The sequence below is a fragment of the Polypterus senegalus genome, chromosome 11 (genome assembly GCF_016835505.1).
Source record: "Polypterus senegalus isolate Bchr_013 chromosome 11, ASM1683550v1, whole genome shotgun sequence".
NCBI classification, from domain to species: domain Eukaryota; kingdom Metazoa; phylum Chordata; class Cladistia; order Polypteriformes; family Polypteridae; genus Polypterus; species Polypterus senegalus.
The window spans coordinates 149,562,075-149,586,477 of record NC_053164.1 but is presented as its reverse complement, the minus strand read 5'-3'; the positions used below and the strand labels follow the sequence as shown (position 1 = coordinate 149,586,477).

General features: G+C 39.2%; 1 protein-coding gene across 3 annotated transcripts in view; it reads left to right on the top strand.

Moving 5' to 3' along the window:
• LOC120539602 (plexin-B2-like) overlaps window positions 1–15,639 on the top strand; it is a 66,623-nt gene extending 50,984 nt beyond the window's left edge. For 2 of the 3 annotated variants that reach the window (XM_039769854.1, XM_039769852.1), the window contains exons 13-36: window positions 64–224; window positions 323–471; window positions 3,141–3,246; window positions 3,364–3,500; window positions 4,242–4,418; window positions 4,573–4,675; window positions 4,759–4,965; window positions 5,058–5,231; window positions 5,376–5,515; window positions 5,596–5,696; window positions 5,990–6,219; window positions 6,623–6,801; window positions 7,099–7,165; window positions 7,629–7,775; window positions 7,964–8,120; window positions 8,199–8,299; window positions 8,390–8,474; window positions 12,886–13,031; window positions 13,139–13,299; window positions 13,389–13,536; window positions 13,615–13,679; window positions 13,874–13,949; window positions 14,219–14,293; window positions 14,372–15,639. In XM_039769854.1, the coding sequence (XP_039625788.1) occupies window positions 64–224; window positions 323–471; window positions 3,141–3,246; window positions 3,364–3,500; window positions 4,242–4,418; window positions 4,573–4,675; window positions 4,759–4,965; window positions 5,058–5,231; window positions 5,376–5,515; window positions 5,596–5,696; window positions 5,990–6,219; window positions 6,623–6,801; window positions 7,099–7,165; window positions 7,629–7,775; window positions 7,964–8,120; window positions 8,199–8,299; window positions 8,390–8,474; window positions 12,886–13,031; window positions 13,139–13,299; window positions 13,389–13,536; window positions 13,615–13,679; window positions 13,874–13,949; window positions 14,219–14,293; window positions 14,372–14,476 (3,197 nt within the window). In that variant the 3' untranslated portion in view covers window positions 14,477–15,639. The remainder of the gene's footprint in view (window positions 1–63; window positions 225–322; window positions 472–3,140; window positions 3,247–3,363; window positions 3,501–4,241; window positions 4,419–4,572; window positions 4,676–4,758; window positions 4,966–5,057; window positions 5,232–5,375; window positions 5,516–5,595; window positions 5,697–5,989; window positions 6,220–6,622; window positions 6,802–7,098; window positions 7,166–7,628; window positions 7,776–7,963; window positions 8,121–8,198; window positions 8,300–8,389; window positions 8,475–12,885; window positions 13,032–13,138; window positions 13,300–13,388; window positions 13,537–13,614; window positions 13,680–13,873; window positions 13,950–14,218; window positions 14,294–14,371) is intronic. The other variant, XM_039769853.1, reaches the window with a different exon arrangement.
• The last annotated feature ends 8,764 nt before the right edge of the window (window positions 15,640–24,403 follow it).

The following is a 24,403-nucleotide window of genomic DNA, read 5'->3' as shown; positions in this document are numbered from 1 at the left end:
TCATTTTATACACCTTGATATCCCAGACACTAGTTTCAAGCAATATATTTGTCCTCTGTTCAGTGACTCTCTACAACTGCTCATTTGGCCGCAACGACTGTAGTCTCTGCAAGAATACTATCTCCCAATATAACTGCGTTTGGTGTAAGTCATCCATTTCCTGTCTGCACAAGGAGCTCTGTGAGGAAGAGGAATTGGATTGCCCCCAACCCGTGATCCTTGACGTGAGTTTGATATTAGCCTTTATATAAGGAGCTGATGGTAGGACTATCTGGGTTCAGCAACTTCAAATATATTTTTTCCTGTTCTTATCTGCATTTAGATGATACCACGCAGAGGGCCCTTGGAGGGAGGCATCTCTGTGACGATCAAAGGCTCCAATATGGGCATCACAAAAGAGGATATATTCAAAATTCAGGTGGCAGGCATAGACTGCATGCACAAGGAGGACAAGTATGCCGTCTCCACCAGGTATGGGTCATGGTGGGTAAATAATATAGGAGGGTATGGAATGCAGAGACACAAATTTGAAAAAGAAGGCTGGGTAAAATTGGATTCCTACCTCTAAAAGGAGTTGGGGAACACAAACTAGAAGCACATTTATGAAGAAACAAGTGATGAGCCTGTTATACAGCGCATCCTGTAAGGTAGAGAACAAGGATGGAAAGTGTGTTTAAGGCGTGACTTAGTTTAAGAGAGGTTGTGTAAAATAAGAAAATGTGCACCACTTGTAAAAAAAATATATGATTTAAATCTTAGCTCATTCTTAATAATTCTTTGCATTTATATAGCGCTTCTCTCACTACTCAAAGCGCTCAGCAATTGCAGGTTAAGAGCCTTGCTCAAAGGCCCAACAGAGCAGAGTCCCTATTGGCATTTACAGGATTCGAACCGGCAACCTTCCGATTGCCAGTGCAGATCCTTAGCCACAGAACCACCACTCTGCCTAAAGTTTGTATGTTCTCTCTGTATCTGCATGATGTTTTCTTTCTGGCACTTTAGTTTGGCTATGGACGTGTGTGTGTCTGTGGGAGAGTGTTGTATGGTGGACTGGCACTCTATGCATCTTTGCTTACTGTTTTGTGTCCAGCATTGTTGGAACAGGCAAAGGCTTTGAGTGACATAAAATGGAACAGTACAATCACAAAATTCACTTCAATTTATTTTTATTACACTCACTACAAATTATGCAGCCTGCTATACTTTAATTACATTTGTAGTATGAAAGTGTTTCTACCATAAACAATACAAGCAAATGTTATTTGTTTGCTTCTTCCTAAATAATTTAAGAGAAGGGAGAAATGGCTAGGGAGTTACAAAAACTCTGAGTTTGAGAGAAGTGTCTTTGATAAAAATATATCAATGGATAGCTAAATTAAATGTACTACTGTGGCTAGCACATCACACTCCATTACTTTCTTTGTGGAGTTTTGCACATTTTCTTTCATAGTGTTTCTCCCCAACCCCCATCCCCAAGAGTACTCTTAAAGGGAATATCGTAAAGATGCATAGTAGGTTGCCTGGTTTGAAAAACAGAAAGAAATAGAGATCAAAAAATGTTGTGTTCCCATAGTATGCCCATGTATATAAAATGTCCAAAGAAAGGTCAAGAAAAGGTCAGCACAATTGTTGAATATGCAGCCCAAAATTTAGCTCCCAAATAAATATCCAACCTCCTTGGCAGCTGATTCTCAAATGAATACTGATTTATGGTCCGTACTCTTTTTAAATAGGGCAGGAGGCGTGGCTACCAAAAGGTTCCTTCTGTGAGAGCTCCGCCACTCCAAGACAGGAAATGAAAGAGAGGATAGTGCTGGGTGCTCAACTTTGTTGCCCCTGAAAATAACCTGTGAGACAATCCCCATGCTTACGTGTATGACAACTGTTAATTCGAAATTAGCCCCATGTGAGTGTGCATGTGTGAGAGAGTAGCGCCTGCCATTGACTGGTGCCCATGTCTGAATTGTTTCCTGTCTTGTGCCCGGGACTGCCAGGATAGGCTCCAGACTCCTGCAATACTGAACTTAAGTTGATTTGAGAGCTTAAATCTGGGGTTTTACTTACGACAAGTTTAATTTTGTGTATATTTTAAGAAAGGTAAGTACAAAGTAAAAGAGTATGTCTTAAAGTGAGAATCCTCCTTAGTAAAAGGATAAGTGCCAGTGTGTCTGTCTGTGTGTCCATCCAGCTGCTATGATTCTATGTCATTCCGAAAGATGCCGCATCATAAATATAGTATTAATAAAATGCATTGCATTTGTCATTCCAATAGATGGCGCATCACAACCATTAACACTGTTTTCACGAATCTCATACCAAATGGCATGTAATACTGCACGGTGCCCTGCAAATGCAAACACTGAGATCTACATTGATTATGTAGATTTCAGCTCATATTTTTTTTTTAGATGGGTATCACAGCATGTATGTATAGGGAGTGCAGTAAATTAAATTAAGCATATTATGGGGAAACGTGAAAATAAGGAATTTGGAGTAGGAAAATTGAAAGGGAACGAAACATGGTCGCAAGAAAGCAATTATTACCGTGACATTGAACATTTTTGAGAAAAGGTCAGAAAGGGAAAAGTTAAAAGGTGAGAAATTGTATTCAGATTTGAAAGTCATTTGAGCATGTTTATAGTAGAGGGCAGCAATACACACATAGCTATGGAGAGAGACAGAGAAAGTGTTCTACTCCAGTCTTTTTATGTGTTAGTGATTTGCTAATACATTTCATTGTTCTGCCAATAGTGAACTGTGTTTCAGTTTAAATTAGATGGCACACCAGGAAGTCTTGCCACTTTTGAATACTTAGTTCCCTGATTTGGTTCCTGGTAATGGTTTATTTTCTGTGGAATTTGCATGATTCCTCCATGTTTATATGGGTCTCCTCCAAGAACTCTGGTCTTCCTCACACAGTCTAAAGGCCTGACATTAAGTTAAGTCTCAATATTAAATGGGCCTAGAATGAATGAACCCTGCAACAGACTGGCATTTTCCATAGGATGGCATAAGCTGTGAGGCTACGCCTCAGCTACAAGCAATCCAAGGAGAAGCAGGTTGAGTGGATGAACTGACAATAAGTATGTGATCTTTGGTTAGTTAATGGGATTTTGAACATGTTATTCTGTTTTTTCCAGCGTAGTTTGCGAAACTGGTGCATCAGCGGTGGCTGTTGAAGGAGATGTTTTGCTGGAACTGAGAAATGGAAAATCGGGGAGCTCCAAATTCAACTTTACCTATAAGGTCAGAGCAGAGAGAGATCAAAATGGTTGACAGAGCTGACACTGTAGGCACAAGGTTTACCAAATTTGTGCCTGCATGACCATTGTTTCACTGACTTTCCTTTTTCATTTAATCCAGGATCCCCAGCCTAATGATATTCAACCAACAAAGGGTCAGAAAGCTGGTGGCACAAACGTTATCATCAAAGGAGTTGATCTGGATGTTGGCACTAAGGATGATGTGCTTGTTGAAATCAGTGGCACAAAGTGCACTGTGTGAGTACATATTTATTTTCAAATATTTTTTTTTACCAGAAAAGGGAATTTAGGTTCTTCTGATAGGCTCCAAGTGTTCTTTATCATAAGACACATACATACTGTAGGTTTTATGAAATGCTTTTCCCTGACAAAATGGTTGGCCTCATTCAACTTGTCATACAGTCAGCCATGTTTTGTGAAGGGTGTGGAGAGTAACATCCATTGTGGAAGGCATGAAGTCATGATTGTGACTAATGCAGTGGAAGTGTGCCATGTTGTTAAATACTCATATTTTAGTTGGTGGATCTTGTCATGTAAATTGTCTCACAGAGTGAAATACACTCGACATAATTCTGCCCATTTTGCAGGGGTTGGATGGTTTATTAAGAGAATGTCTTGCCTACTTTCAGAAAGCACGCCACACAAAGTGAAAGCAAGTGAAAAGTTTTTATATAAAGCCATTAAATGTTGTTTTCCTTATTAGAAGATTTATGACTTATCAAAAAATTGTATTTAAGGTTTTTAGCTTATTTTATGTAATCTTCTCAAGTAAATTTTGTATATGTTTATTTATGCATTTTTTTCAGTTTATAGATTTATTGTAATCAGCTGACCTTTTTTGGGGCAGTTGGAGTCTGCCCCACTTGCCTCTGGGTAATCATTTATATTGATCTCTATTCTCTGTTTGATATACCCAGATATTGAACAGATAGATTACAGGTGCGGGAGAGTTAAGAATCATAACTTTTTGTCCTGCAGAGTGGAGTTTGGCGAACAGATCATCTGCAAGACAGGAGAGTTTCCTGGGGATCTGAGGGAGGCAGATAAAGAAGTTAAAGTGAAGTACGGAAAATTCACAGAGAAGAGTGGGCTACATTTTGAATATGTTGATAACCCTACCATCACAAAAATCGAGCCTGATAGCAGCTTTGGGAGGTATGACATCTTCATTAGTTTTAAATCATTGCATGCTGTATGCTACTTCCTTTTTGGAGCACCCCAGTAGCCATTGTCCATAGCTCTTTTTTTTTTACCCTATTGGGTATTTTCTGTGAGTGTCACCTTTTCACCCAGTTTCTGTCTCTTGAAGTGGTGGCAGGAATGTAACAGTGACTGGCACAGGTTTTGATGTGATCCAGAATGCAGTTATGCGTGTGAAGAGTTCATCATCAAAGGCAGATTACACATATGTGGTGAGATTGTCTTTCTACTACAGCTATACCAATCAATATTTTTAGATGATTTTTATTATATTTCACCTGTTCTTGTCTCTCAGCAGTCTGAGCATAAAGGAGGGATTATGAATGAATCCACCATGTATTTTCTTACCCCCAAAGTGGGACAGACAGTTGAAGACAACATGCTCACATACATTGTCCTTGATGACCGGGAAATGGTAGTAAACTTCAAATATCACGATGACCCTGTCTTTAATGTTGACACAGATCATGTCTTCAAGAAAGCAGCTGTCATATCTGTGGCAGTAAGTCTGAATTATGCAAGTACTAGAATTCTAGTCTTTTGCTTCTGGCAGCTGGAGAATGTATAGGCCATTTCTACTTTGTCTCTCTGAAGGGCAAAAACTTAAACCTTGCAATGACAGAGAAGGAGGCCAAGGCGTTTGTAGGTGATGAACAATGCACCATCAAAGCACTCCTGAACCAGGAACTCTTGTGCGAACCCCCCGCCACACAACCTCGTGCCAAACGTGTCAGGAGGGACACACGTGAAAGTATGCCGGACTTTGAGGTAAGCATGACAGTTAATGGAGGCAAATGTCTGTTGATATATGGGTATTTAATGCAAAGGGAAATTGCAGTGAGAAAACAGCAGAGATAGAAGTCCTACACAGAATACTGTCAGCATTGTGTAACCACTGTTATTTTCTTGCAGGTTGTTTTCGGCTTCAGGTCCTGGATTTTGGGAAAAGTGAACTACGAGGGCCCAGATAGTCCCATGCCACTGGACATTATTCTTCCTGTGGTTATCATCCCCATGCTGGCCATCATTGTCATATCTGTTTACTGCTACAGGTAGAACACATGTCTGGATTCAATTGATTGAGCTCTCTGTTATGAATGTCAACTTTTAACTCCCCAGTTCTACCTTTCAGGAGAAAGAGTCGGCAAGCTGAGCGAGAGTATGAGAAAGTGCGCCACCAGCTGGAAAACCTGGAGGAAAGTGTGAGGGACCGCTGTAAAAAGGAGTTTACAGGTGAGACTCCAGCATAGGTGTGACAGTGATCTAATCATACCATTGAGAAAAGAATTGAGGGTCTGGCAAGCCCACTGAAGTGTGTGATGGTTTTTTAAGTCTGGTCCAGCAGCAAACAAAATCAGAGAGATATTTTTTAGGTAGGTGGTTGCTAGAGTTTTATTAAGGGCCCAGGAATCCAAGAAAGTAAACATGTAATTGGTTAAGATAGTTAATGGTACCCAGTGTGATTCAAAAAGTTGGGACTATCTATTGACATACACTAATCGCTCTGTAAACGTTAATCTCTGCAGACCTGATGATTGAAATGGAAGACCAAACAAACGACCTCAATGAGGCTGGAATTCCTTTCCTGGACTATAAGACATACACTGATCGTGTCTTCTTCCTGCCTTCCAAAGATGGAGAGAATGATGTGATGGTGACTGGGAAACTGGACATTCCTGAGGCCCGCCGCCATACAGTGGAACAGGCGCTCAACCAGTTCTCCAACCTTCTCAACAGCAAACCATTCCTCATAAGTGTAAGGGGTCTGCTATAATGGGTGTACAGACAGAATGCTGAAAGTGCACAGAATTATTTTCAGAAATTAGAAAATTCAGGGCATATCAAATGTGAGGAAGATGTGAAGTATGTTGATTATTTCTGTGATTTCAAAATTAGGGGATCCATATTGTGCAAAATATTCAAAAGAACATGTGAACTCTGAAAGCATATAGATCCTAAGATGGCATAAATCTCTCTGAAAACAGAAAACCTACTTAATTTTAGGGTTATGGTTACTTTCAAGAACTGCCAAATGGGAATATTCTTAAGTTCATTCTAATGCCCTATCTTGATCAAGCTGAAAATTCAGACTCGTCTTATTTATCTTGATGAACTTTATACTTTAATGGCTACCTTCTAATGCTAGTGTCTCTTTATAGTTCATTCACACCTTGGAAGGCCAGCGAGACTTTAATGCAAGAGTTAAGGTGTACTTTGCATCTTTGTTAACTGTGGCATTGCATGGAAAACTGGAGTACTATACAGACATCATGAGAACCCTACTGCTGGAGCTCATGGAGCAGTATGTGGCCAAGAACCCTAAGCTGATGCTTCGCAGGTGAGACTACCTACTGACTGTAAATCCAATTGAACACATTCTGATCTACCTCAGTACAGGTCACTTGGACAGCAGCAGAAAAGTCACAGTGTCAAATTCAGGCAGTAGTCCCTGTAATGAAAAATGTAAAATAGAAAATAAAGGAATTACAGGATCAAATTAGAGGGGTAGTCAGCATAATTTTCAGCTTGTCTAGTACTATGAATATATTAAAACTAATAAAAACAACAGCAGTTGATCATGTGAAAAGAATACATAGGGGTGCAATATTCTGAAGGTCTACTTTTCTCATTTTAGGTCAGAGACAGTGGTGGAGAGAATGCTTTGCAACTGGATGTCCATCTGCTTATATCAGTTCCTTAAGGTAAGATGGCACAGCATATGGGTGCCTGAGGTTGACTAGTGCTACGTTTTGAAAGAGTGGAAGATTTATTTTTAGACCAGTTAAGCAGTTGGATTCTACGGCATAGAGTCAGGTGGTGTCCTCCAAGCTTTAGTCTATCGTGTGGACACTTCTCTTGCCTGAATTGAGACTTTGTTACTAAAAGCAACACATGAGATCTCCATTTCCCTGGTCACAGCTGGCACACAGTATTTAATTCACCAAAGTTAACCAGACTCTACACTTAATATTAATAAAATTCTGTGGTCTTTGCTGCTGCCACTCTTGTCAATAATGATGGCAAAATTTTAAAAAAATAACCGGGTGACTAGATATATCCCAAGAAAAATATATGGCTTTTATGTAAGTGATAGTTGAGAAGGTGGGGATTGATGGGTGGGTTGTGGAAGCTGCATAAGTGCCTTTTCTTTTTGTTGACCTGTAGGATTCTGCTGGGGAACCACTTTACAAGCTCTTCAAAGCCATTAAGCACCAGGTGGAGAAGGGACCTGTCGATGCAGTACTGAAGAAAGCTAAATACACTTTGAATGACACTGGACTACTGGGAGATGATGTAGAGTACGGTGTCCTGGTGAGGCCCTCTTTTGACCTGCAAACCTCTGGTCTTTATTTTCTGTTTTCTTACATCATACATTGAAGCTACCCTCTCTTTTATCTTCATCTCCACCACTTATTCCCACCTTGTGCTCATTTGTTTATCCCAGTATTTCTACCACTGAACTGAAATGCAAAAATCTGATGCATTTCTCTCTGTTGTAGACGTTGCAGGTCTTGGTGCAAGGCGAGGGCCCTGATGTGGTTCCTGTGAAAGTTTTGAGCTGTGACACAGTCTCTCAGGTTAAAGAAAAGGTCATTGAGCAAGCCTTTAGAAATGTACCATACTCTCAGAGGCCTAAGGCAGATAGCGTGTTGCTGGGTAAGTCCTAGTACTAAGCCAATGCTTGTCTTTACACTGTGCTACAGCTTGAGTGACAACATTACTGTCTCTATGCAGAGTGGCGGCCTGGCTCCACTGGTCAGATATTGTCAGACTTGGACCTCACATCCCAGAAAGATGGCCGTTGGAAACGTATGAATACACTTGCCCATTATAATGTGAGCCTAACCCTTATCTGTTTTATTGATTATGTTGCTATAACGCTGATAGATACCATTTATTACTTTAATAATGTTTCCTGATTACAGGTCAGAGATAATGCCACTTTAGTATTGTCCAAAGTTCTCCACCTTCAGCAGCCTGAGGAACACCACCAGGACCCTATGGAGGAACGTATGTAATCCATTGTTCACTACCGTTATTCTTCCTTGTGGTTTCAAGTATCTCTTCCCTGTTGTAAATGCTATACTAGGACCATGAAACCCTAATGAAATGGTGGACTGCTAAATATTGTATAACTTTTCAAGTTAAAAACAGTCATCTAGCTGCTATGAGCAGTTTTGTTTTTCTATGGCCCCCAACCTGACTCTTTGGGCCCAGAAAAGACAAGGATTCGTTCCCAATTTGCATCAGTCTGGTATCCTGTTAAACTCAATATATTACTCTTGTTGTGGACTTTAAACTTTAGTCTTTCACTGGGCAAAAAAATAAATCTTCCATGTGAATGTCTTTAAACCATCTATGTTCTATACATCTGCATTTGTGACAAAAAGTTTATGACACTTGGATTTTTTTTTTTTTTTATCCTGCAAGAATTTGAACTAATCTTCATTTAAGATATAACAGATAAAGAAACCTTTTTAAACAAAATGCATTCATCCACCATCTTACTTGCTTAATTATAGTACAGGGTTGTGATTCAGTAGCACTGCGGAGTATTCAGGTAATATTCAGTAAATTTAGATGGGCTGCAATGGTTTATGTACGTAGTAATATCTTATGAGCACCACTCTCGCTCAGTGGTTTTATTCTTGTAGGCTCAAGGCCACAGACATTACTAAGTGCAGAACCCAAGTTGTCATCTTAGAGTTCTGTGGACCCAATGTTTCCCTCCCAAAATATGACCATTCCAGAAATCATGCCAGTTTATATAACTAATTTTTTTCTCCCCTTGGAAGGTTTCCTAAAATGTTTACCAACTCGTGAAAAATTGAAAGACACTTTCTCAATGTAAAAATTCAATGTAAAATGTAATGTAAATGTAAAAATTATGTAAAAATATGCAATTCCATTTTTAAGATCTTCTGCTTAAAGAAAGACAGCACATAGCTAAACTTTCTCTGCCCTTTGAAAGTCTGCCCATTCATCACTGAACTCAGTTAAAGGATAAGTTAAGTATTTTTCAGGTCACAGTTATTTCTTCACAAGCATGGTATATTTTAATTTGCCACATAAAATTGTTTTAAGGTGAAGCATTTTTATACGTTTTAAAAATACCTTGTCTGTTCTGGCAGCTTACAATGGGGCTGATGGGGACATGTGTTCATAGATAGAAAAAGCCATAAAACTTAACAAATGTCCACTTTTTAAGCCAAAAATGTTATTAAATATTGATCTGCATCTTCAGATAACATACATATTGCAAATCAGCATATCCATGTTGATTCAAGAAGGAAAAAAAAATCAAAAAGCAAAACATTGTTTTTTTGATATTTAGCCATTTTTGAAATTCAGTCTTTTTCTCCTCTGCAGCGGCCTTTCAGTCCGAGGGGCATGTATTCATCTCGGAAAGTAATTAGCAAGCTCTATTATCAGGGCTGTGGAGTTGGTACTCAAAAACCTTCAACTCTGAATGTGACTCCTCAACTTATCTTACCACTAACTCCAACTCCTCTTTTTTAAATTAAACTCATATATTTACTATGTTGATTAAAAGCACATAACACACAAGATACAAGGAAGGCAGGCTCTTTTGTAGGCGCGGAGCTGGACATTTTGACATGCCTGGTAGAGTGACAGGCACTGATCACGGATAATCCACTGCATCTACTGAACTGTATCATCTCCAGACAGAGGAGCAGCTTCAGCGAACAGACTGCTGTCACTGTTTATGCTCCACTGACAGACCGAGGAGATCGTTCCTCCCCCACACTATGCGACTCTTCAATTCCACCCGGGTTTTAAACATTAATATTATACAAAGTTATTGTGTGTTATACCTGCATTTTTATCACTCTTTAAATTAGCATGCTGCTGTATGTGAATTTCCCCTTGGGATTAATAAAGTTATCTATCCATCCATCCATCCATCCATCCCAATATAAATCCCTAACTTGTTAAGTTGGGTTTAAAGGCTGTTGTGATGCCATTGTGGCTTTTTGTATGTTATTTATTAAAGAAATTTCAAACTTAACATTAAACAAAACATACAAAATTTAAAAAAGAGCCTATATTTTTATCAGAAAGCTAGAATAAAAATACTTTAATCAAATTAGTATATGTGAAATTAGAAATTTTAACAAATTTAATTACAATTTAGAATTAGTCAGTGTCAGTACATTTGTCCCAACTTAGACTCCAGTAACCCATTAATTGCATTTGACTCCGACTTCACAGCCCTGACCGTTATTGACATTATTTAGGCCAAACATAAAATGCAGTCTCTGTTTTGAAAATAATAGCTGAAACAGTCACGCATTACAATCGCTTATATTTTTTTCCTAAAATGGAAGCATATTTCATCTATCTATCCATCCATCCATTTTCATTGTTTCGCATATTTATGGTGTTGCTGGATTGATAATGTGTGCTACAGTGAGAAACAATATTAAGCTAGCCCATAGCATACAATTAAAAATGGAATCGAAGTTCTAGGCAGTGCTAAAAGTGGAACCAAATTAATAGTGGTATACACCGTGTTGTTGCCGTCTTGGTTATCTTTGCAATACGGTATTAATATTACATTTTCATTTAATTCCACACATTGATATAAGTATATGATATTGAGGAGTCTTGGGTGTCCCCCTTGGATTCTGGAGTAATGTTGGAACGTGAGGTGCCTCTGTGCTCCGCTAAGCCTACTTCAAGCCCTTGGTATAGACATCCATCCATCCTTGAAGACAGGATCATCACAGGGAAGACAATAGCGACCCCTGTAGCAGGGTAAACGCACACATACAGGCTATAGTCAGTTTAGCAATAACAAGTTACCTATGCTCAATCAAGGTGAAGTTTAGTAAGTTCAGTACTTGTGTTTTAACGTAGGCACAGTGACAGTGTGAAGCTCTTATTCTTGCCTCACAGTGCTATGTCCTGCAGGAGTTTTGCATGTTCTCCCCATGCATTTACAGATTGTTTGGTCTGAGTGACTTTACTCATTTAAACACATCCTCAATTCTTTTATCATCATATCATCCGCAAGAGTGACTCCTCCACGAGGCTGTTGATAGCTGCTCATTCACACCTTCTTATTTAGATGGCTAGTTATTTGTAGCTCCTTTTAAAAGGGTGGTTTGGCTAGTTTAAAAATTACAAAGCTTGTATTAAAAATACAGTACAGTGTAATTGGTTCAGTTCAGATTCATTGTTATGTGTACAAAGTACAATGAAACTCACATGTGCTCTTTTCACTTCTCCTCCTCTTGTTCTGTAGGCTAAGTAAAATAACAACTACACCGAATGTAATGGGCAAAAAGTCAGCGCTGTTTAGGAAAAAATAATCGAATCATTTAAGCACACATGTGTCTGTTCTTGCAAGCCATGGCAGAACATAACCACTCAAGTCAAGTCCTGTTGGGTAGCATGCACTGGTACATGATACATACAACCACTGAAGAAACAAAATTGCAGAAGCAAAGTAGGATATTAAGTGTAATACAGCTTGGCAAAGGGTGTTCGTGGCTGCCATAACTTCACCAATGTTGGGGACTGTGAGCAGATGAGTGAATAAGCAATGTGTTCTTTCCTCAAGAAAAACAGGACCACGAATCCGCGCTAAAATAATTAAATCTTACATTATGACAAGGATGCCTCATAAACGTGGAAGACATGTTTTCTTATGTTGAAACCTTTGCTCCTTTAAAGTGGATGTATTTGGTAAGCTGTAAGGTTTTTTGATTCAGGTATGGACCTCATTAGCCCTTTTGTAAGCTGCGAGAACAGACAAGGTATTTTTAAAATTAAAATGTAAAATACACTTCACTTTAGAACATAATTTTATGTGGAAAAATTAATTCATACCATGTTTATGAAGATCTCTGACTTGAAAAATAACAAGCTTATCCTTTAATCTAAGTTAGAGTCATGGTGGCTGAAGGCTACTTTGGAAACATTGCATACAAGGTGGAAAAGATTGCCAGTGTATCACAGGACACAACTCTGTAAGACATTCTACTAACTCATATGGGGCAAAATTAGAGTCCCCTAATATCCAACACACACATGTTTGAGATATGATAGAAAAAAACAACACAAAAAAGACATACAAACTGGACACAAAAGGTGCTCAGGCCATGATTTGACCCAGAAGTCTGGAGCTGAGCTGCAGCAGATGGAATTAATGCCCTGCTCCAAACTGAAAATCAATATGGGTACATGTTTTTCCTTTGAAAACCTCAATATAACAGTGAGTTTGTTCTTTTTAGTGAGAGGCATTTTTGGAAAAATAATATTCCCTTCCTTGTGATAAGCACATTATAACAGTTGAGAGATGACTGTAAACTCCACTAAGGTCACTATAACTACTGTATTTGTTTTCTCTGACCCCTGCCCCCCTTGACTCTGAACATTTGTCTCATTATTACAGGAAATGCTTTGCTTGAGGAAAACAAAGTATGGCATCTAGTTCGCTCAGCAGATGAAGTGGAGGAGGTCAAATCAAAGGGTGGGAGCATGAAGGAGAAGGCCAAGGCCATCACTGAGATTTACCTGACACGGCTTCTGTCAGTGAAGGTATCCTTCTCTACTGAATGCTCACTGATTGGATTTGTTCTTTCTTACTTCATTTCCACCTAGCGAAGAATGTGCCACAATCTTGTGCCTTTTTTTTAAAAATATAGGGCACTCTGCAGCAGTTTGTGGATAACTTTTTCCGCAGCGTCCTCTGCTCTAGTGCTGTGGTGCCTCCAGCGGTGAAGTATTTCTTTGACTTCCTGGATGAACAAGGAGAGAAGCATGAAAATGTAGATGAAGAGACTATACACATATGGAAAACCAACAGGTAAAGTTGCTACCCGCCCCATGTGCAATTACCAAGATCAACCACCAGATAACCTACGGTATGTCTAACACTGAATGTTTTATCTGTAGTTTGCCACTAAGGTTCTGGGTGAACATCCTGAAAAATCCTCACTTCATATTTGACATCCATGTCCACGAGGTGGTGGATGCTTCCCTGTCGGTCATCGCACAGACCTTCATGGACGCCTGTACAAAGAGTGATCACAAGCTGTCAAGGGTTAGTTTGCTTATTATTGTGTGAGGTGTGAGGTTAGTTATTTAGCAGCCTTTAATTTTTGACTTTATGTCTGTCTAGGATTCACCAAGCAATAAGCTTCTCTACGCTAAGGAAATCTCAACCTATAAGAAGATGGTTGATGAGTAAGTGGCTGTGTTTGTATTCTCCCTGAGCTCAAAGGATTTTGATAAAATAAATGTGGTGGGTTGGTTGCTCTAACAATGGTTTTGAACTGACACTAAAAAAAGGCACAATATGATTTTTTTTTTGTTCTATGGATTTTTTATGGATCTCCTGGCTGGTTTGCTCATTTACCATTTTTTCATCTCTTTTGTAGTTACTATAAAGGTATCAAACAAATGGTGTCAGTAAGTGACCAGGACATGAATACTTACCTGGCAGAAATATCTAGGGTAAGTTTTTGATGCATAGGAGAACCCTCGACAATCCTCTAGATCATTATGTTCTGATGACATTTTCTTCTGTGCCGTGATGGGCTCAGTAACAACCTGTTAAACCAGGTTCAGCACTACATAAAGACTGGAGAGAATTGCAAGTGAATGGAGGAAAATATATTCCCTCCACTGTGATGAGAAGCCACAGTAAATGCTTTTCTTCTAGAGCTAAATGCGAGCTGGGCATTGGAACTGCTTTTCTTACATTTTGCTTTTATCTCTTCCAGGCCCACACTGACAAGCTCAATACCCAGGTTGCTCTGCACCAGCTCTACCAATATGCTAGCAAGTACTACGATGAGGTAAGCATGAGGGAACAAGACACATACTGCATGGTACCCATCAAACGTCTGCCTAACTTTTTTTCCTTTCTCTTCTAGATCATTAACGCCTTGGATGAAGATCCAGCCACACAGAACAAGCAATTAACCCTAAGGCTGCAGCAAATTGCAGCTGCACTGGAGCACAAAGTGACTGACCTCTAGCTTTAGTGATGGAGCAGGGCTTCACCAGCACCTTCTTCAAGGAAGAAGGAAAGTATTCTGGAGACTCTGATGCTGCTGCCCTTTGTAATGCACCACTCAAGTGACTAGCTTCTTCCTATTTAGAGAAAAAGCATGTTTTTATTGAGCAGTTCAAGCGGTTGGACAGGGTGTGACTCTTTGAGAAGCGCACCTACACGCCAGCCAGGTGCCTTTGGCAATGCAGGACTAAGCAATATTGCATACGGTACCATCTGCTGCACAGAGACCATGGGATTCCAGCCACTACTCACAGTGGCAGGACAGAGGCAGTTGTGCTGGAGCTGCAGCAGAGACACGGGGTTGGGTGCCCCCATCCACTTGTGCCTTATCATGGGACGGCTTATTCTTGCAGCCAGCCCTGCTACTGGTTTACTTCCGGCCATGTAGAACCACCCCAGCAATAAATGCAGTTGAGCCGCTTTGCCACTTCTTTATTCTATTTTTTTTTTTTTTTTCATTCCTTAAATTGCCATCTAATGTTCTGCCTCACACCTGGAATTTAACACTGTTGGGCCCGAATGCCATAGATTGAGAAGAAGAAGGTTGGGAGGGTGGAGAGAAAACAAACAAAAGCAGCATTGACACTTGGGTAAGGTGTACACAGGAGAAAACCAAGAGTGGCTATGACTGAGCCAAAGCTGGCATTAATACTGCTCTGAGAATTGGCAATTAATTAACAAGAGGAACTTGCTCTATCTCCAAATGGACAACATTGTTCTAGTTAGGCTTTGTTTCTTATTTTCTGTCTTTTATGTGTCTATAGTGTCATCTACAGTGGCGGTACAGTCTAATTTTTATTTCATAGAGTGCCTATCAGAATGTGCTATTAAGTAAACATATAGTCCTATCTTTATTCATATTTATGGACGAGATTACTTTAAACTTACTGCACAATCCATGAGTGTTTTACCGTCTATTTTTGAGTGCCTTTTGTAAAGAAGTGCTTTACCTGGGCAGTACATGAATCTGTTTTATACAGAACCTTTCATTAAGAAAGTCTTTTACAGGAGTAGTGTAGGGCTTGCAGACACTTGCACGAGCAAACTGCCTAATGTTAGCAAAAAAATCTTCACTTTATGTAACCACTTTTAGGGGATTTCTCAAATAACAATATAATTAATTAATATGTTTTCCATAGCATCTTTTATGGGGGAGTTCTTTATGTTTGCAGTAATAACAGTCAACCTGTTTCAATTGTGTTTTCAGAAGAGCAGTGCTATTTTCCATGCCCATCCTATGTCTTAAGTGTCAGATCTGCTTTACTTTAGCAGTAAGTTAGCAATACGATCCCAATATCCATGATATGTTATTAGTACCTTAAATTGGGAAGGTATTTTGCAATAGCAGTGGAACCTATCAGTCTAATTTACAGAGCATCATTACAAAAAAATGATATACAGTGGTTAAACACTCCCATTAATTTAAATTTATATAAAATCATTCGCAGCAGTAACATATGACCCTTTAACCAAGTAAACCACCTCTTCTGGTTTTTGAACCCGCTTTTACCATTGTATGGTCACAGAATTTGAAGTTATCCCAAGCAGCATCAGGAATCAACCCTCAGCAACATACTGTCACAGAACACCAGGCTGGTTTAGATTTGGATTTTAACCTAACACACATCTTCGACATGCAGATGGAAACCACATTTTCCCAAACAAATGAATATGAACACACTGGCAAACAACTCACTGATAGCGACTGAGTTAGGATTTGAACCCATGTTCCTTAGAGATACAGGACTGTAGAGCCAACCACTGCCATCCCCAGACTAACCCAGATTCAAAGTAAATAATCTTATGTGGTATAGGGTGCTGTATAGGTTGACCTGTTGCCTTACATTTCCCAGAATCCGGTGGTCAGACCTCACCATTAAAACTTGTTAGGAGCCGGGATGCTCTCCATTGTGTGTACAACAACAACAACATTTATTTATATAGCACATTTTCATACAAACAGTAGCTCAAAGTGCTTTACATATTAAAGAATAGAAAAATGAAAGACACAATTATAAAACAAAATAAATCAACATTAATTAACATCAAATAAGAGTAAGGTTCAATGGCCAGGGGGGGGACAGAAAAAACAAAAAAACTCCAGATGGCTGGAGAAAAAATAAAATCTGTAGGGATTCCAGACCATGAGACCGCCCAGTCCCCTCTGCGCATTCTACCTAACATAAATGAAACAGTCCTCTTGGGATTTAGGATTCTCACGGCTTTAACTTGGATCTCCACTTTCCCTCTATATTCCAAAGACACACAAGTTAGGTTAACCCGTGACTCTAAACTGTAAATATTTGAATGAGTTTTGCAAGGCAGAAACCAACTTCACAAACTGCTTCTGCCCCAGTGATCCTCTATTATGGATGCAAGTTTAGAAAACGTTGTATCTAACCAAGCAGCATACATTAATGTGGAGCAAGTAAAATGTTTTACATGCATGTAACAATGTGTCAAGTCTGTAAAATAAAGTGGATAGCATAGTGAACTGACTCCTTTAAGGAGTGTTGCAGATAAATAGCCTTTTTTTGAAAATGTTAGACCTCTGTTTGAAATCAGTTTAATATTCCTTTCAGGTTTTGGATACAATTTTTCACTCTTATCAAAGCACTTCAAAAATTTCAGAGGCAGGCTGTAGGTTCTTGATCGGGGTACTACAGTCAGTCAAAATTGGGCTTGAACCTGGAGTTTATATGTGTTGCTTTACTCACAACTTATTGTTGCTTCCTAAGACTATGGAGACTCATCTTCCATAATGGCTAAGAGATTACTTCACATTCTCTGAACTGTTTAATCCAATTCAGGGTTGTTGGGGTAGAACCTGTCCCAGTAACAGTAGATCCAAGGCAGCAAACCTCCTAGGTCAGAGCAATCAGTTAAAGGGACGACTCACAATAACAAAGGGGGCAATTTGTAAATGCCAGTTCACAATGTGATAAACTATTAGAAAACCAGGGGACAAATTTTTTGTGGCACACATTTTTACAGTCACGCTTGCCTATAAACATTACAAAGCATATTACAAATGAACTGCGGATCATATCCAAAAGCAGACTTTGGATTTTTTTTTTTTTGAGTGTGGGAAGACTTGTTACTTGTCTCCAAGTGCCCCTCTCTGCCTGCACTTCAGATTCCTCTCATACTACCTTCTACATGCTTATAAGATTGTGAGAAATAAGTACATATAGGTCCAAAGATAAGATAAGAAATATCTAGACATAACAGATATGAACACGGCCCACAAAGCCTACAAGAAGCACAAGCTGAATGTAATCTGAAACCTTCTGCTTGTTTTTTTCCGATTCCCCTACATTGTTTTCATTTATTGAAACACTATCACTTTCATTTTAAACATGAAGCAATGCCTCTATCATACTTCTTATATTTACTGGTGCAACTTTTCATGATTTTGCCTAGGTCACTGTGCCTATGATTACCAAATCTTAAATTTGTCTTTGAGCAGGACACCCTTTTTTGTTACCCTAAACCAATGAAAATTTGCATCAAAGCAATACACAATGGATAAAGTGAAAATCAGTGTTTCAATGCAGGAGAGGAGTAATAATTTCTAATCTAAGCTGAATAAAATACCATTTCCAGCTGCCATGTCTACCTGGCCTGAACTTCTTCTTTATTTTGAAAGCCACAAGTTAAATCAATGAACCTTCCCTGCAATTCTGCACTGGAGTAGTGGGTTAAGGAAATTAATGGCTGACCAGAATGACAGACTGGTAAGGGGAAAAACTTGGAGGAGGCCATGTTTATTGAGAAAATAGAAAGACATGCTTTTAGCAAAAAGGGGTACCTGAGGCCTCCACAATTCTGTGCACATGAAATCAGGATCAAGCTAAGTCAGCAGATATGACACATGCAGTAAATAGGAGAAAATGGACAGAACACAAAGCAGTATACTGTACACAAATACACAAAGCAATGCCATGTGCAATTAGAAAACTTGATCCCAAGGTAGGGCACCACAGCAATGCAGTGGTCATGCTGCTGCCTCATAATAAGGAGACCAGGGTTCACATCCCAGGCCCTCCAAGCATGTAGTTTGCATGTTCTCCACATGGGTTTCTTCCTTATACTTCAGTTTACACCTACAGTCCAAAGGCATACAAGGTAGGTGGAATGGTGATGCCAAATTGGCCCTAGTGTGTGTGCCTGGGAGTTCATCCTATGATGGACTGGCATCCTGTTCAGGGATTGTTCCTGCATTGTTCCCTGTGTTTGCTGACATAGGCTCCAGCATCCCCAAAATGCTGTTCAGAATAAAGTGGGTTTAGAAAATGGATGGATGGATTCTGAGGTATATTTCTGCAATAATAAAGAAGAGAATTGTATATTTATCCTCATGAGCATGGAATTTGAATCTGTACAGAAACCGTTCCATAATCTTGGTGATTGGTGAGTTGTGCCGTTGCCAATGCCACCGATGAGCAACACCAGCACAAAACTGACATCTTTCCACCATATGCAAATAGCGTCACAGAGGATGCTAATTAAAATTTAAAGGTGTCAGAGGTCACCAAGGGAATCTGATGTAAACACTACAAGTCAACTACAAGTTTGCCAACTGGCATTGTGAAACACTTTAACATCATGTGCACAGAGATGCGCTCTTTTTTCTTTCCTGAAAAAGTAACATTTGCTAAAAAACAAAGGAGACACCGCACTCTGGTCAGATGCAGACTGGTGATGTAGAATAATGCATCTTGGATATTCATTCATCCATTCCAGAAACATAACGTTGATAGATAGATAGATAGATTGATAACCTGTCCAAGATTTGTTTGTGTTCTGTCCCCAGTGTTCCTGAGAGACCATACTTGCCAACATCAGGACCCATTCACATACACGCTTTTTCTCACATCGGTGTCAAAAAAAAGGGTGTTATACTCGGATAAATGCACGGAAATGTATTCACGTTAGATAAATGACCAAAACAGTTCTCATTGGCTGTATTTACAGTACCAAGGTCTTGATACCCGAATTGGAATCTGAGAAAAAAGACGATCCGAGCATGTGCTGTGCATATTGTCTAGACTTGGGCGTTGCAAGCGTTGTGCCTGTTTTTTGTTTTTTTGCTCTTCAAATTTATACGTTTTATAAACAGAACTCATATTTTTATTTTGATTTACCGCAGAAGGGCTTTGTCATTGTATATACCTTAACTTTTTCTTTCCTGATTTCCTACACCTCCATTCAGAGGGTAATATGGGTGCACAACGGGAGTCAAGAGTGGCGGGATGGTATTATTAGAACTGCTTTGACACATCCCAATGGCCAGAGACCCTTCGAATGAGACAAATTATCTTTTAATACCTGTATAATAGGTTCTGCGCAAGCCCATCTATTTTTTTAAAGTGTTTCATACTGCACGCAAATTACGTTATATACCTGTAGCCATATCCTGGGTGATAATCCGATCTATTTAAACTCGGATTGAATATGGACGATAGCATATGAAACAGAATTCAGTACTACTTAAGTTAACACACTAAAAAAATGAGATACTGTACCTCATTGTTTTGGCCGTTTACACCAAAATCCGCTTTGTGTGAAATATGTGAAAAAACGCCAGCAGTGGACGTGTAAATTAGATGGTCAACAAATTCTCAGACATAAATTCACAAATTGGAATAAACCCGCTCGCATTCATGTGCATGAAATGATTTCGAAAAAGAAATACGCATGACTTCCATTTAAAAATGAAATGAGTTGAAGGAATATCGGCTGGATTAACGATTTATGCATTTTCTGGAAAAGCATGCTGACAATTTGGTATCGCCTATAGCAAGCCGTTTTGACTTTTAATGTTTTACTTAGTATAAGTATACTCATTTTTACATTCGGACGAGTCAAAATGATGTTTTAGAGTATAAACTGTAATTATAATTGGTTGGATTTCGAATCTGAGCGTTCTGGAATATATTTTGACTAGTAAAAACGGCAATTAGAGATACTGTATTTATCTTGAAAGGTAAACTTACAGATATTTAAAGCCATTTTAACATTAAATGCCTTTTATTTTAGTAGTGATAATTACAGTATATTTGTGTGCATCAAACGTACATACTAAATGTAAAAGTTTGCACAATCAGAATTTGAATTTAAGATAATAATATACGTATGAATAGTTAAAAGTACGAATTAGAGAGTTCTCAGCATTAACTAGTCGGAATGTGTATCAGAGATACATAATAATACATTCAGTTGAGTTTTTTCCTATTGTTTAGTCAAATTTTAATTGTGCGTATATCTTTCATCAAATTTTGGCCATAATTGGAAATAGACATGCCTATGCAAAATGTAACTGAAGATAAAAATTATTCTAGATATCACAATTTACAGTGCGTTAAAGGTATCTGCAATTATAATGTGTCTAGTCAACTGAAGAAGTTTGTCAGTTGTGTATATCACCAAACATATTAGAAATATATTTGCCTTAGAAGTGTAATTAATATGATTCTTGGAATATAAAATTGTAATGGAAGGCGCTTGGGTGGAGTTTTGATGTTTTGCTAATTGTCTGAGGCGATTTGCCACACAGTAGTCCAGTTTTTCGCCACATTACCAAAGACGTGCTAGGTAGGTTAATTGTCGGTTCCAAATTTGCCGTGTGTTTAAATAGACTCAGCGATGGACTGTCATGGTTTCCAGAGATGTTTCTTGCCTTGAACCCAGTTTTGCACGGATATACACCATGACTTTGCTCCCAGAATTACAAGATTTTGAGAGTTTTATGATTGTAACATGTTAATACGGCCTACCTTTGACAGTCTTTACGTCTTTAAGCCCGGCGTCAACTAAGCCGCATGCGCGTTGAGACGAGAGGACGCACACCCTTGTCTGTTACTATTTAAAGCGTTCAGTGTGTTTACACTGCGCAGTAGCAAAAGTTTTTTTTTTTTTTTTGTCTTTAATTATTGAACTCGCAGATATTTCAATTTCTGCCTGCCCCGACTTTAATATTTGCCCAGCTTCTGGGCGAGTTTTCATAATGAGTGTACGCACTATCTCTGTGTGCTTTTAATGTTGGATTGAGAAGGCTCTTTCTTGTGTACCGCATGCGCAGTCAATGCGCATAGGGCGGCACTAAGAAAATCTGGAGCTAGGCGACAAAAACACAGACATAAAAATGCCGGTTCGATAGCTGATTTCGAGTAAAAACTACCACAGCAAAAGTGGATGACAAAATAAACAGCCAGGACCTAATAAAAGTTGCTAACATGTAAGGATAAAATGCTTTATCGCACGTCCTTGTACATGCAAATTGAAATAATTATTTTAGTAAATTAGTAAAGCGGGGCAAATTAGCACTTTAGTTCCTATCGAAAACAAACTTTTCATTCCAGGCTTTTACTGCCCACACCCAATATGACCTTGGGTAATCATTACTCTTTTTGCCCCCACAATGATGCTCATGCTTGTGAGGGAGTGACATAACGGAGGACAGGTCAGTATGAAGGTGAAATAGCGTCAAGTGCTGACATACATTTACCTTGCTACTGTCAGAATTATGTGCGTTGACCGAGTACATGTACAATTTTCCAATTGTTTATTTTGTAATAATTTGCATTCTTTAACATTTTGCTATAATTCTCTGGACACCAATGAACAAGAATGTCAGGTTATGCTTGTGACGAGTCTCGATGAATGAGACAAGCAGACAATACCATTTTAGATGTTCAGACCTGTTCTATTTTTGTTTATCAAAATTGGAAAATATCCAACAACGGCACATCTATATAAACTTGTACTGTCATAGTCAGTGGGGGCGCCTCCAAAACAATAAATACCCATGTAGACCCGTTGGCGTCTCACTTTGTCAATCTTCACGGGCACACCTGATGGTCACATGCGCAGTCCTTGTCACATCTGTAAATGTGGATGGCCGCTTAATCACGATCTCTTCGCTTGTACGAGATTTCTCTGGCCTCCTCTTACTCCTGTCACCCCTCGACCCCCTCGTAATTGTGCAGTATACTGTGTCTCTTGACACCCTCCAGCTTTGCACCTTTTGTTCGATCTGCGCTCGGGAATGTCGGCCCTATTAGTTCATAGATTCTCTGAAACGCACCAACTTATTAAAGAGCAGGCCAATTCACACACACAGACACCATGTGAGAGTGAAGTGATTAACCTGTTATTTGAACCAGTGTAACCAGAGGGAAAAGCATTTAATACATCCAGGGAGAACATGCAAATTTTACACATGGAGTGACCACACTCTTAAAAATAAATGTGTGGAGTGTGGCAAAACTTGTCTGCTGCCTGTCTGTGTCTGGGTCACGCCCTCTAGTGGCTCACAAAAGATTATATTTGTGTCAATTTTTATGCTACTTAAATTTGCTTATATTCATCTCACTTTAATGTTTGCAGAATGGCCTCAGGATTATATTGTGTTGTCAAGACATAGATAACTATTGATTCATGACCTGCCATGCTTCAGTTCTTACCAGCTGGGTTCAACTCATTACCTCAACTGTGGGTGTACAGCTGGCATGTTAGAAGGATGCATGTTCAAAGTAATTTTAGCTGCCAGGCCTAGTAGAAAAACTGTAGCTGTTATATCTCTCTATTATAAAAAAAAATCTTGGAAGGAGACGAGACATGATTTTCTCTGAGAGACACTTACACGTCCCACAAGAGGAGTCTTTGTGCCAAGAGATTTAACCACGGCCACAAAGAGTAGATGACAAAGTAAAACGTCGTAAAGAATTCAAAATTTTGGTGCGGTAAACATGCAGAGCAGGTTAGAGATAATGGAAGAATGAAAATTCTCTCAAAAAAAAGGATAGTAAAGATTGCATTAGCGCAAACAAACGGAAATTAATACTTAGTGAAATAATGGAACAGCAAAAAGAGATTGAATATATTGTTCAGATTTAAACTTTAAGTTCAAGACTTGTAGATCATCTTATTCGTGTTGCCATCAGGGAAAAAAATAAGTAGTGTTTCTTCCCAATGAAGAGGCGTATCCGCGAGAATTAAAAGATTTGTTGTCTGGTGAAAGTGAAATCTCGCGAGAGAAAATTTCAAGCCCTGCGAGACAAGAGCTTATGCAAAGAGATTTGAAAAAGTCCTGCCCACATAACCACGCACACGGTTCAATCATTTCTCATTTGTGTGAATGCAATTGTCAGACACTTTTCTTGTAGAGAGAAAGAAACGATATTCACTCATGGGCAGTTATACACGGCGTTGTCATGGTATAATTCCAAACACGGAATTAATATTCAGTACAATATTGATGAAAAGGTAAAAGTGAAAAGAGAGTGAATATATGGACATAGGTGATGTGACAGAAGTATGTAGATATTGTTTGGCTTTAAACTTTAAGTCATAGACTTGTAGATCATCTAATTCGTGTTGCCATCAGGGAAAAGTGGTGTTTCCTCCTGATGAAGAGGCATATCTGCAAGAAATAAAAGTTTTGTTGTTTCATGAAAGTGAAATCCACATACACGAGCAACAGAGATGTGAATTTGCTGGCGCAACGCACGCATGGTTATTAAGTGAAGCAACCAGGGGGCAAAGCCGCCTAGTATATTAATATATTGTGATGGACGGCCGACAGCTCATCCCGGCTGACACATCCAGGACACTAGATTGCGTCTTCCCTGCAGCACGGAAGTGCCCCAGATTCTCGCAGGGCACCATGGGAGATGGAGTTCGGCATCACAGCCCTGCTGGGTGCCATCGTGTGACACTGCAGGGAGACGCTGGGATTTTTATTTTCCTTATAGCCCAGAAGTACTCCCAAGTCACAGGGACGGAAGAACAGAAGTACTTCCGGGCTGAAGAAACATATAGTTCTACATCTGACCCGGAAGTGCTGACAAGTCACATGAACAGAAGATGAGAAGCACTTCCGGGT